We start from the raw sequence: 14,010 nt of genomic DNA on the forward strand, positions 1-14,010 counted from the left end.
CCTTCCTTCCTTCCTTCCTTCCTTCCTTCCTTCCTTCCTTCCTTCCTTCCTTCCTTCCTTCCTATGCTCTCCCCTTCTCATCTCTGGGTCTAAGGCATCTAGTGCTTCACAGCTTGGATATTAAATAATATCTTCTTAGTGGTTCCCTCTCATTTTTCAGATTTTATTAAGTCCCTGGATTACTCACTTCAGATGCTGTACCTCTTTGTTCCTCCATTTCTCTTTTGTCTTAATTATACAATGTTAATTTTGCTAGTGAGATTCCGTTTAATCTTCATAATCACTTTTCCTTTATGTTTTTGAACATATTTAATTAGCTATTCAAAAGTTTGGATAAGTTATTTTAAATTCTGTTAATTATCAAATGTTGTGGCATTTGGGGGTATAGCAGTGTGCTGGCTAGTTTTGTGTCATCTTTACACAAACAAAGGTCATTTGAGAGGAGTGATCCTCAATTAAGAAAATGCCTCCATAAGCTTGCTTGGTCTGTAGGCAAGCCTGTAGTAATTTTCTTAATTAGTAATTGATGGGGGAGGTCCAGCCCCATCAAATGGGTGGTGCCATTTCAGGCTGGTGGTCCTGGGTTTTATAATAACAAGGATTGAACAAGTCATGAAGAGCAAACCAGTAAGCAGCACCCCTCTGCAGCAGTGTCTGTCTCCACATTTCCTCCGTTTGAGTTACTGTCCTGACTTCAATGAAGGACTACGATGTGGAAGTATAAGCCAAATAAACACTTTCCTCCCCAACTTGCTTTAGATCATAAGGTTTCATCATAACAACAATAACCCTAACTAGGACAAACAGCTACCTTTTTTCTTGACCATAGGCCATTTTCTGACTTCTCTGCATGACTTGCAATCTTTTTATTTTTATTGGATGTTGCTTATTGTGAATATGTTGAATGGAATCTGGATTATGTTATCGTTATTTAGATGGCAATTTTATTCTTAATGTGAGCCTACTTCTGCTTTCCCCACATCGATGCCCGGCTGTCCCCTTTTATAATGAAGTGTTACTGGAATGTGACTTTCTCACTTATTTGTGTGTTGCCTATGGATGCTTCTGTGCTATAATCACAGACATGAGCACTTAAGACATATGCTGTATGTGTGCCTCATTCTGTTCAGACTGCTTCAACCAAATACCATAGACTGCTTATAAACCACAGGAACACACTTCTCACAGTTGTATGCTGGAAGGACCATTTCTGTCACCAGCAGGTCAGAGTCTGCAATCGAAGAGCTCTGATTCACAGATGGCACCTCTGTGCTTCATCCTCTCACAGCAGTGACAGGCCAGGAATTTGAGGTTTCTTTATGAGAGCAGTATTATTCCAATACTATTTCCCAGAATCCCCACTTTAAATACTGTAATGTGAGGAATTACACGTCAATATGACATCTGGGGAAAAGGACACAAGCACTGCCTAAAGTCATGGCTCAGAAATTTAAGCCATGTACAGCCTAGTTCCTTAAGACCTTTGCCAAACCTTGCTCTTGGTACTTACTCTTTTGAGAACTGTCTGTTCAAGTGCCAGACCCATATATATATTTTTTTTTTGATTCCTTGGCGTTTTGGCCTTCTTTTTATGTTATGCTTATTAACCTTCTGTCTGATGTATATTTGGAAGATTCTCCCCTCTCCATGGGCTTCTTCTTCACTCAACTGTCTCTTTAGCTGCACAGATATTCTTTAGTTTTATGAGGCCCCACTTGTCAATTGTTGGCCTTAATTCCTGGGCAAACTGAGTCCTACTCAGAAAGTCCTTTCCTACCCTTATACCTTGTGTGGTAATGCCTATGCTTTCTTCTAACAGTTTTAGCATTTCTGGTTTTAAATGCAGGTCTTTGATTCAATTTAAGCTAATTTTTATGTACATGATAGATACTAGTCTGACTTCATTCTTTTGTATGTGGACATCAGTTTTCTCAGCATAACTTATTGATATTGCTGCCTTTTCTCCAGTGTTTGTTTTTGGCCTCTTTGTCTTTGTCAACTATCAGATGGTTAACGTATGACAAAGAGGCCAAAAAGACTATGTTTGGGTCTTTTGTTTTGTACATTGGTCTATATATATATGGTTTTGTGCTGGTACCAGGGTGCTTTATTAATAATGCTCTATAATATTTTGAAATGTGGAAGGGTAAATACCCTAGCACTGATAGTTTTGGTTAGGATTGCTTTGGCTATCTGGAGTCTTCTCTGGTTCTGTATGAAGTTTTGAATGCACCCCCCCCCCAACTTGGAGGACTGCTGTATGTATTTTGATTGGGATTTCATTGTTGAGGTATGTTTTCTCTAGTCCTAGTCTCTTTAGGATTTATCATGAAAGCATGTTGTATTTTCTCAAAATTTTTTCCCTGTATCTATTGAGATTATATGATTTTAAGCCAACTTATATTTTTTAATTATATTTACTGTCTTATGTATGTTGAATCATTCTGAATTTCTAGGATTAAGTCAACTTGATCCTGGATGGTTGATGATCTTTTTGACATGTGTCTGTATTCTAGTCACAATTATTTTATTGTGTTTTTCAGAGAAGTTGATCTGCGGTTTTTAGTTTGTTTGTGGTTTTGTTTTGTGTGTTTACTTGGTTGAGTATTTGGGTAACACTGACTCCATAGGAAGGAATCTGGAAGTGTTCCATCAGTTGTTATTTCTCCTTCTCCTCCTCTTCCTTCTCCATTTAATTTAAGTATTAGCTGTAGATTATTGAAAATAAAATAGAATTCTGCTTTTAGTTCATTTGGCCTGGGTGGTTTTTTTCTTTTCCCCTTCCTTTCTTTCTTCCTTATCTTTCTTTTTTCTTTCTTTCTCTCTATTTTTGTCAGAAAGCTTATTACTACTATTTCAGTTTATTTGTTGTGTTTTGGGTTGTTAATCTCTCTAAGGTTTAACTTTGATGTGTTGATGTATTGAGAATTTGTTTTAGATTTTCCAACTCGATGGAGTGCATGTTTTAAAAATATTCTCTTACAAGATTTTCATTATTCATTTCTGATCTTTTTTTTTTTTTGGTAAGTTGGGCGAAGAGTATGTCAATCTTGTTTATCGTTTATTGTTTCGAAGAAACAGTTCTTAGGTTCATTAATTCTTTATATTGTTTTTATTTCATTAATTTTTGCTTTTTTACTATTTCTTGCTGACTACTGAATTTGCGTTTTTCTTTTGTTTTTCTAAATTCTTGAGTTGTAGCAAGTAATTTATTTGTTTTTTTTTAAATGTAGGAATATACAGTTAAAATAGTTCCTTGAAGAACTATTTTTAATGTATCCCAAAGATTTTGTTGTGTTTTTATTTTCATTTAGTTTCATAAATTTAAAAAAAAATTGTCTTGATTTCTCTTTTGGCCAGTTCATCATCCACTGTGTTGTTTAAATTCCATGAGCTTTGCATTTACTCCAAATTTGTTTGCTCTCAGTTTTAAGTTTTATTGTATATTAGTCAAATAGGACACATGGAAATTATCTTTTTCTGAATTTAAGATTTGTTTTAAATTCTAGGATGTAGTATATTTAGAGAAGCTTCCAGAGGTTGCTGGATAGAATACATATTTTTTTAGTGTTTAGGTAGAATAACCTATACACATTAGGTCCATTTGATTTAAAAATAAATGTCTGAGGTTTTCTATATTTTTGTTCAGATCAAATATCTATTGGAGAAAATGAGTTATTAAAATTACCTACTACTATTGGATTGGTATTAATCAGTCTTTAATTTCAGTATGCTTTTAATGAAACTCGGTGCACCAGAGTTTGGAACATGCATGTTTAGGATTGTAATGTTTTCTTAGTTAATTGTTGCCTTGATTAGGAATTAAATACCCTTTGTCTCGTCTAATTAGGTTTTAAGTCTGAGTTTGTCAGATGTTTAGATGGCAACTCCTGTTTCCTTTTGGTCTCACTGCTTGGAATACTTTTTCCACCCTTTCAATTCAAAGTGGTTCTTAAAACTGAGTTTCCTATAAACGACAGAAGCATGGATTTTGTTTCTTAATCTACCCTGTTAGCCTATGTATTTTGATTGTAGAATTGAGTCCATTATTTTTTCAAGTTATTATTCAAATGTATGTATACAGCAGCCTATTTTCTGTTTAAACAGCAAGTATGAATAAGATGAAGATAATATGGTTAAAGAAAGCTTAATAGTAAGGATCAGGGATTGGCAAACACTTCCTGCCAAGGACCGACCAGTAAGCATTTTAGACTTTGCAGGTGCAAGCTACTCTAACTATGCAGGCTCACCATTGTTAGCAAAACTTAGCCACACACAACTCAGGAGTTGTGTTCTGGTCAACTTTCTTTATAGAAACATGGTTTTCTGGTTTGTTTGTTGTTTGTTTGTACCTTCCTGAGGCAGAAGTGCCTGCCACAGCCTGCACAGCTTTGGGCATTTGGCAGTAGGGAATGAAGAAATGACAGACACACATACAGAAAAGCTAGGGTCAAGTGAGATACCTTCTACACATATGGCCAACATCCTTATTCCAAGCAAGGGAAGCCCTTGCCATTTCCTTGAGTCTAAAGCACTGGGTTCCTTGACAGCAATGTTCCCAACTTGAATGCTCATTGAGACTGAGGTGCACCCACTGTTCACAGATGGCACCACTAAAGAAAACAGGGAATAAAAAGGCCCAAATTTCAAATGGTTACTTTGAAGCACTGTTTCTCAACTTAGAAGCTGCAACCCTTTTGGGGATTGTCAAACTACTTTTCACGGGAGTCGCATATCAGATATTTATTGACTTACATAACACTAGCAAAATTATAGTTATGAAGTAGCAGCAAAAATAATTTTATGTCACCACAACATGAGGAATTGTATTAAATTACAAAGGCTGAGAACCATTGTTTTAAAGAATTGACTTTATAGCCTGGTTGAATGCAACGGTACTCCTACCCACACAAGAAGCGAGCCGCAGAGAAGGGAGGGGAGCAAGAAAAACAGCAAACCTGAAAAGCAGGAACTTGTTGGAGGGATTTGGTGGTTTGATGGGATAAAGGAGTTAAGAGGGTAACAGGGAGAATATAATCAAAAGTACTTTATATATGTATAAACTGTAAAAGAATTAAAAGGGAAAAAAAATAACAGGTTGTGGGAATTCAGTCCAAGAATGACCCCTTGCTAATGTAAAATTTTATTTCATTTAGTTTTATAAATTTTTCAAGAGCTTGGAAAAAAAAAGTTTGAATGTCCTGACATTCCTGAGTGGTTTTTCCAGCTTTGGCTGCTAAGGTTGTTTGTTGAGCACTTCACTTTTCTTTCAAGGGACTAAGAGCTTCTACATTGCACAGAACCTTACAGTGAAAACTCCCTTCTCTTAACAGGTAAACACAAGACGTGAAGAGTAGTGAAAGGGACCAGTGCTTGCCCCAGGCCCTGAGAGGAGGGAGGCTGGGTCAAGCCCCTGTGGACAGCCTGCACTGCTTCCCAAAGATGCTCTTGAAGTAGTCCTCACTAACACGGCTTGCCTTCACCTGCCATCATGGGCTGCATGAAGTCAAAGGAACCGTTCCCATTTCCTACCGCGTTAGACATGGACAAGCTGCATGAGAGTGAAGAGGCCTTTATGCCAGATGACAGCTGTCACTACAGGACGCCTTCTCCAGATGAACAGCAGCAAGTCCAGGCAGTGAAGAAACCCCCAGAGCCCGGTGCTGTGATTGGTGCCGTGATCCTTGAATTTGCAGACCGTCTGGCCAATGAAATTGTGGAGGATGCTTTGCAGCAGTGGGCATGTGAAAACATCCAATACTACAACATCCCATACATTGAGAGTGAGGGCTCTGACACCACCATTGACTGATGATACTCAACTGTGCTCTGGATGTAGTCGGTGCTAGTTAAATACATACGTTTTCAAATTGCAACTGGATGTTAAACCACGTCTGTGATTAGTGTAGGGATGCATATGATGAAATATAATTTTAAGTAGTTCTACTATTTTAACATCAATGTATATCTACTTGATCTCAAATTTTGGTCACAGAAAGCCTGAAAAGAGGTCTTGTGCCACCCAGCCATTAGCTATCTGTCATACCATGCTCTTCCTGGGGCAGGAATGACATCACCAAAGAAAATGTTGAATAAGAAGTGCTCAAGTTCCAAGTGGTTATTTTAAGGGGTTACTTTAAAATGACTACTTTTGTTAATTTATACAAAAAAAAAAAAAAGAAAAAAGCAAGGAACAGAACTCCAGCCCTAGTGAACACACACATAGCATCCCTGTAGTCAAGACCATCAAGACCATTTGTGTCAGGGACTACCCACTTCCTGATACCTGGAACCTGCCATTAGAAAACCACCAGTGGAGAGGGCTGCCTTGAGTGTCCTTCTTAGTAGGAAATCTATTTTTGTAGATGGAAAGGGTAGCAACCACCCTTAGTCTCAGGGTCATGCCACAGCTGTTACTGGGTGATTTAAACTTTGCATGTTACAGCCATCTTTAAAAGATAATTTATAGAAGTCATAATAGTTTATCACATTGAAAAAGAAGCTCTTTGGTACCTTTTATTCAGTAAATCTTAAAAATGACAGAAATCTAGTCTGCAAGGTGAAAATTTGAGCCTGGTTTTCATGGCTAACTATGTATAAAGTCTCACTACAGTGTTAGTACAGGGGTGGATATGTAGATGGTAAAAGAGGACTTACTCCTCCCAAAGGAAGCACCTGGGTGGGATTTAGTAGTCACTCGTGCCCTCAGAACCCTCTTAGCCACATATTCTCCTCCTGAATGGAGAACATGTGTGGGTTTTAGCAGTTATGCATGGCCACAGAGTACTTCAGCCATATTGTAGAAGTGTTAAAACTAGGCATTTACAGAACTATCATATGCTTTATGTTTTAAATCTTAACTGTTAAAAGCTCAACAGTAACAGAAGACTTAGATCAAGTCAATAGAAGAGGACTGAGTGCCTAGAATTATCACCAAGCTGTGGTAAACACCAAGCAAAAAGAAATGGGGTCCATCTATACCAATCCTGCAAGGATACAGTTTATCAGAATTCTTGAAATCCAAAGCCATTGGTGTCATTGTGAGCTAAATAAGCATTTGACTTTATCCATCATGAGAAATGTTGCCTCTAGTTTTACAGTAGTACATTGGAACATATGTCAAACAGTGTGAATTCTCCAAGTTTTAGGAGCAGAGAGGTTGTTAAAATGAGTGACAGCCATCATTCAGTTTCCTTCCAGACACCTGCTTATTCTGTTAGTTTCAATAAACCCTGGGAGTCCCAGTGCTCTACCACACACAGTGCCCCACTACACTGGCAACTAGACAGCTTACAGAACTGCAACAAGCCCTCCTACTCCTATGTCTTCCACAAGTATAATCTGTAGTTCATAGAGCAGTGCAGTTTCCAATGTCTATACTGATGATTCAGGCAAAAACTCCTAGGTCATGATGTTTCACATTCAATTGGTTTCTCATACGAAGACGTCTATTGCAAAGTTTCTTGCTATTTAACAAATATAATTAAGAATATAAAATAATATATATGTTGGTCAGAACATGAAGACATAGTCTACACAGAGATATTGGCAAGTGAGTATGGGTTGAGTATTTCAACTTCAGGTTTCTTCTTTGTCCAAGGGTAGAGCCTGCCCAGTCTACATCTAGCTAGAGGTCAGCTCTCTGCTGCCTGCTGCTCCTATGTTTCACAACTATAGTTTAAGCAATTATGATGATCATTTTCTTCATGAAAGTAAGGACCGTCCCCTCACTCTGATGCAGGCGAATATATATATATATGCACACACATATTCTAAGAGACCTACTTTAAAATATATAAGAACTGTATATCAGCCCATGATCGAGGAACAACAAGGCTTACACAGTAAGTACTGGATAAACTGTGTGGTAAAACAATTGAACAAACTTTATACCACACGAGATAGTATCAGGATATAGTTTAGCCTTGATGAGAATTAGGAATCTATCATGAGGAATCAGCCCTCTTTCATGCCTTTATATTCAAATAACAGCCTCATTTGAGATCTTTCATTAAGGAGGAGTGGAGTGAGAAGGAAGGACCCATAAACAGAACACTGAACAACTCCTTAGCTACTGGACAGGGACATGTGAAACATCAGTCTTAAGGCACATGACCTCCCAGTGGCAACTGCAGAAGTAGATCAGTGGAGGAAAACATGGCCAATTCCTTACTTACTGAGACTCAGAACGCCAGTGCGCTTACTGCCCACCCTGTGTCTCGTTGGTACTGCTGCCTTTGATTACAGGCCTTGGATGCTAGAATGCTCCCGTCTTAGCTGCCTTACCAGTTCTTTACCATCTACCTGTGCTCATTATCGCTTAAAGCACAATTCTGAAGGAGACAAACATGATTATCTTAGGCCCAAAGGAATTTTTATCAAAAAATTCCTCAAGTACTGAAAGTGTACAGAAATCACATGATACGTACATCCTAATTAATCACTCTTGGCATTTGGTGAAATGGGACAGTACACTTCTGAATTATATTATTTTGGAAACCAGAAGATAGACATGATAAATGATGTCACAGAACAGTAATGTACCTGTACTATCGGTACAAATACAGCATCTATCTAAAATGACCCAGCAAGCCAGGTGTTTCCTCCTTCAAGCCATAAACACCAGCTGTAAAGAATTAGCTGTCACTTTAGTCCCAAAACTCAAGTTTTGTTGGCAAACTCCCTTCACTGGAGGAGTTAACTCTGAAGTGGGAATACATATTTTTCCCAAATATTTTTGTGAAAATGGTTTTGTTGTTTTTTGTTTGTTTTGGATTTTTTTGGTAACTATAATAAAAGTCTAATTGCAATTATCTGTCAGTCCTCATTTAATCGAAGCAAATACTTTTTGGTGTGGTTCCACTGATGTTTCACATAAAGGTTCTATTCTGTATTGCTAACAAATACAGAATATTTTGTATTGTTCATATACAAAGTGAGTGAAAGTGTACCTGTACAGACAAGCCCTTGGGCTATTAAGGTCTAATCTAGGAGTGTTGAGAACTAAATGTAAAACGTGGTCAATACCATAGCACTATTTCAGACATGCTCCTAACGTGTGGAGGAAACGTCCTGTACGACAAGTAGACAAGGAGCTGAGACCATGTGAAATCAACGCCCTCTGGGACGGGGCCACCGCCGGCATGCGGGATGAGGTGCAGGCACAAGCCCACTGCTCCGTTCAGTTCTGTTCTTAACTCTCTTATTTTTTAGGAGCCTGGGATGAAGGAGAAATTATAACAAGTTAAAAATTAAATGATTAGCTGACTCTAATATAGAAATCATTCTGACTTAGAAATATAAGGTCTTCAGTCTGGAATTCTCTGATGTTTCTTGCATACCTTAAATGTTCTGTCAGGGGCTGGAGAGATGGCTCAGTAGGTTAGAGCTCTGGCTGCTCTTCCAGAGGACCTGAGTTCAGTTCCCTGCACACACATGACAACTCATAATCACCTTTAACTCGGGATCGTGTTGTCTTATGGCGCTGCAGGCAGATGGTGCAAATGTACGTGCATGCAAATTCTGTCAACTTTTAATTACTTTGATTCCTCATTTTTTCCAAGTTAGCAGATACTGCCAATAAGAATAGTATTTTCATTTCTACCTGGGGAACTGGTTCTGATGACTGGGAAAAGGCTGAGGATTAGTATAAAGCATTCTGGAGAACTTTATACAACCTTTTTTTTTTTTTTTTTGCATGAGATTTTTAATGTTTACAAAGTAATTCTTCTGCTACAGTATTGTTTTAAAATACATTCATGTTTAAAGAAGGAAAATTTATAAAGCATTAACATGTCCCCTCCAAATTTCAGGGTCTTTATTTTTGATAATCTGTACATAAGTTGGTTAATTAATATATGAACTAGAAGTAAAAGTTACCATTTTAATGAGAAATAAACTCAAGATTCTCTGGAGCTCTTGAAAATTTCTTATAAACCAGGGACCAGCAAACTATTTCTGATGAAGATCACAGTAGAAACTTAGACACCTGAGGTGCTGCGGGTCATAACGCCTGTGCCATGGCCACTCCAAGCAGCCATAGAGAACAAGCTCTGCTACACTGTAGGAAGTTTCCATAAAACATTGGTGTTTGAACTTCAGTTGTTATATCATGAAAAGTTATAAACATTGGTGCTTAAACTTTGGGCAACCATTGTATTATGAATTCCCAATCATTTAAAAATGAGAAAACCATTTCCAGCTTGCAGGCTGCATGAAAATGGGCAAGATGCCTGGCCTAGCTTCTGTGCTGTTAGGTATGCTGATGCTTGCTCTAAAATAAACCTCAGAATTTCAAATCATTGCTTCCCAGAGATTTAAAATAACTATTCAAATCTTCATCAGTAACATCTTTTAGATCAGCTGGTTTCCATTTTGGAGTCTGGTCTTTGTCAATGAGAACTGTCAAAAGAAGGTAGAGACATTAGCACATCTTTTTTCTGCTATTACCAGATTTAATTACTGAACTAACAACTGTATCTTACTAGGCATATTTTTCTACAGCACATTTTTTTTTCTGCAAAGTTTATGATTTAATAAAACTGAGTGAACTAATCTGGCAGCTCAAACATTCCTCTCCTATCCTCAGACAAAACTATAAATGAAACCTCCATGTTACAGATAGCTAAACACAGCATTGGTGCAGGTAAGAGGGCAGGGCCAGCCTTTTAACCAGGTTTTGAGAGGAAAATTAATTACTTGAGGTAAAGGAAAGGAGATTTTATACATAAATGTAGACATCACCCTTCTGTGAAATCCTCTAGTATAGGGAGCTCTGAACTAAAACAACTACCACCAGACCATGTTAGGTAATCACCAAATCCACTCATGTTTCAGTGTAGACATCACTCAGGCTAGCCACAATCTACCCCCGAGGATTCTAAGTGTGAGTCAATCTATAAGCACTTACAAAATAAAGACAATGCCTATTTTCTAGTGCTAGTGCACTACAGTTACACGCATGCTATTCAAGAGCCTGGATGAAGGGTATGCAGAAGTTCCATACTGTTCCTCACAAGTACATGTGATCTATAAGTACGCGTGTATCTACACTTGAAAACAGTGAGGAAAGCATTGTTATGGCAGCACATCTCAGCCATGCCTAATATATATATAACTTTAATGAAGGGAGTGGGGGAGTGAGCTTGCTTTGTTGTTTGGTGGTGGCAATATAGGAATTAAACCTTGGGCCTTGTGTACCCTGGGCAAGCATTCTGTCACTAGGCTATATTCCATCCTTGTATATATATATTTTATAGACAATTAGAAAAACCCAAATTAAGTCTGGAGCATTAAGCATCTGGAGCAGTAATCTGGGAACCAAGGAGCAGGGTATCTTGTTGGCTAGAGAAAGCTTTATACACAGTTAAATGTGGATACTGGAGAAGTGTTTTGTTTAGTTTTGTTTTGAGACAGCTGGGGACTTATGGATATGCAACCAGCTTTCAGTGGGATGCTATACGTTTGTCTGATGTGGGATTCTGAAGCAAATCAGAAATGGCTGATTTCCAACCTTCCAACCTAAAGCTTGTATTTCTTAGTCAGTGTCAACAAAAGACTAGTCCTGGGACATCTTTTTACAGAATCTGTTTCCCTTCAAGTGACCGGCTGGCACTGTCTACCTCCTTGAGATTCCATCAAAGGACACAGGAGAGAGCACCAAGCAGCTCTGTGCTGCATTCCTCAGAGACTAGAAGTGCTGCCTGTGTAGAGAAACTCAGTGCAGCAGGACCAGAGCTTCATGCCCTTGGCTCTGCTAACAGCTCAGTGCAGCAGGACCAGAGCTTCATGCCTTTGGCTCTGCTAACAGAGTTCGCTTTTATCTTCTGTAGTCAGAGAGCAGTTCATCCTAGATGTTAAATGTAAGAATGTTTAACAACCATCTCCCTAATTTGCTAAATTATTTTATCTAATTTGCTGACATATTTTTTTATAGTTAGCAAGTTGGAGCAAGAATACTAAACACTTTTACCCAGAACAGATGTTGCTCTCTGAATAAGAGTCTATGCAGAAACAAGAGGCCACATTTTTGTCTCACAGAAGAAAAAAAAAACATGGAGTTTGAGCCAGGCCTGGTGGTGCATGGCAGTAATCCCAGCACTCAGGAAGCTGACCAGCCTGGCCTATACAGGAAAACCTTGTCTCATGATAAAAGTTGTTTTTCAATTTTAGAAACAAAAGTAGCTTGATATTTGGGTTTTGTTGTTGTTGCTTTTTGTTTTTATTTTGGAGACAGGGTATCTCCATTATGTGGTTCCAGCTGGCATGGAACTCACAGAGATCCATACGGCTCTGCTTCCTGAGTGCTGGGATTAAAGGTGTGTACCACCACATCTCACAGGTACTTGCTTTTCAATTCAACATTCTAATGTTGAGTAACTACAACTCCTTTTTCCTTAAGTAACTGAAAATATTTATCTAAAATATCTAAAAATATTTTGCATTTGCATAAATAAAGTATTTAACAAATACTTTAGTAACAGCTCTTAAGGAGTACAAATCTCCTGAGAGCAGGGACTACAGTTTTGACCTGCATGCATCAAAAACTCATAGGGAATTAGTAGGAAAGATGCAGACTGTTGTAATCCACACAGCCACCAGCTTGGACTCAATCCCATGAGTCTTCCAAAATGACTGCACCCTACGCTCAGTGATACATCATGCTACAAATTTAGAGACTTCTACAGTAACAATGGGAATTTACCAAATCTCAGGGTGTAGAAGACATACTCTTTTACTCGGAGAAAATTTTCTGGGGTTAGAGAATATATAGGTCAGTGGGCGAGCAGTAGCCTACACATGCACTTGCACACACACAAGCACAAGCACACACACGCACTGTACTCTATTAAAAGTGATTAATAAAAACAAGAATAATGTTCAAGTTGGGAAGCAGAGGCAGGAAAAGACATGAAAAATTTATCCAGAAGAAAATAACACATTTTATAGAAGAAGCAATAGCTTTTTATAAACCTAAGAACTATTCATAAAAAGAATGGTTACAAATTTGTTAGAGAAAAACAACATATGCTTTTTCTAAATTGCTGCCTTGAGACGAGTAAAAATGTGAAGTATAACGTCCCTTGTACTCGCCCAGTGATGCTAACTGCCTACAGATCAAGGGCGTGGGTGGTAGGCTCAGACACTGCCCAGTCATACCAGAATAGCACAAAGGAAGGAGGAAGGAGGAACAGCTGAGAGCTCTCTGGTTTAGAATCGATATACCTTTTAAAAACAACAGGGTATATTTACAAGTTACAAGATCCCATGAGCAGAAGGGCAGACACATATAATCAGAGATCAGTAGCTGTGCATAGGATAGGGTCTGCCACAAACACACATTGGAGAATAGTGCTGAGATATGAATGTGAAACAGTTTTAGAGATACCTTCCCATGTTACACACACACACACACACACACACACACACACACACACACGCCGGGGCGGGGAGGAGGGAGAAGTATCAACCATTTTAAAAGTGTAATTTGCACTAAAACATCCATTGAAGTTAACAGAGAATGCTCACATCTGTCTCCCGCCAGTGAAGCAGTACAGACACATGTCACTTACCAGCTCTAACACCTTCATGAAAGTCATGACCTTCCTGAAACAAAGAGTGGATGGAGTAAGTGTGGGCCCCTTGTTCCTGTGCTCTCTTTCCTCCGCCCACCTTGGTCTTTCACCCCTATGACAATGCTGACCACAACGCTCGGAGTCTAGACCCCTCCACATAGCTCACTTCAGACCACCTCCAACTTGCTCCAGCAAGCTGTCAAGCACATCTTTGCTCCTGCTCAGGTTGGCGCATACTGTGAGTCTCTCTACCTGTGTTGCTGTTATGTTCTTTTTCCAGCCAGGCTCTTAAAGCCACTGAGATGGTCACCTGCTCTGGAAAATGTCCTCAGCCTTCAAACCTTTATACTATTCCAGCAAATTCCCTACACTACTTGCATCCTTGGTTTCCTATTGGAAAATCTAGGAGTGTGAATATTTTCATTTAAAATTCATG

At 38.6% G+C, this 14,010-nt stretch overlaps 2 protein-coding genes across 2 annotated transcripts in view; one reads left to right on the forward strand and one right to left on the reverse strand.

Moving 5' to 3' along the window:
- CUNH2orf88 (chromosome unknown C2orf88 homolog) overlaps window positions 1-5,876 on the forward strand; it is a 14,750-nt gene extending 8,874 nt beyond the window's left edge. The window contains exon 2 of the mRNA XM_028765847.1: window positions 5,334-5,876. Within this exon, the coding sequence (XP_028621680.1) occupies window positions 5,492-5,812 (321 nt within the window). The 5' untranslated portion in view covers window positions 5,334-5,491 and the 3' untranslated portion in view covers window positions 5,813-5,876. The remainder of the gene's footprint in view (window positions 1-5,333) is intronic.
- Window positions 5,877-9,678: 3,802 nt separating this feature from the next.
- Window positions 9,679-14,010, reverse strand: part of Hibch (3-hydroxyisobutyryl-CoA hydrolase) — a 73,698-nt gene continuing 69,366 nt past the window's right edge. Inside the window, exons 13-14 of the mRNA XM_028765846.1 lie at window positions 13,572-13,605; window positions 9,679-10,401 (exon numbers count right to left, since the gene is read on the reverse strand). Of these exons, the coding sequence (XP_028621679.1) occupies window positions 10,286-10,401; window positions 13,572-13,605 (150 nt within the window). The 3' untranslated portion in view covers window positions 9,679-10,285. The remainder of the gene's footprint in view (window positions 10,402-13,571; window positions 13,606-14,010) is intronic.

This window comes from Grammomys surdaster, unplaced genomic scaffold, assembly GCF_004785775.1.
Source record: "Grammomys surdaster isolate TR1022 unplaced genomic scaffold, NIH_TR_1.0 165, whole genome shotgun sequence".
Classification (NCBI taxonomy): Eukaryota; Metazoa; Chordata; class Mammalia; order Rodentia; family Muridae; genus Grammomys; species Grammomys surdaster.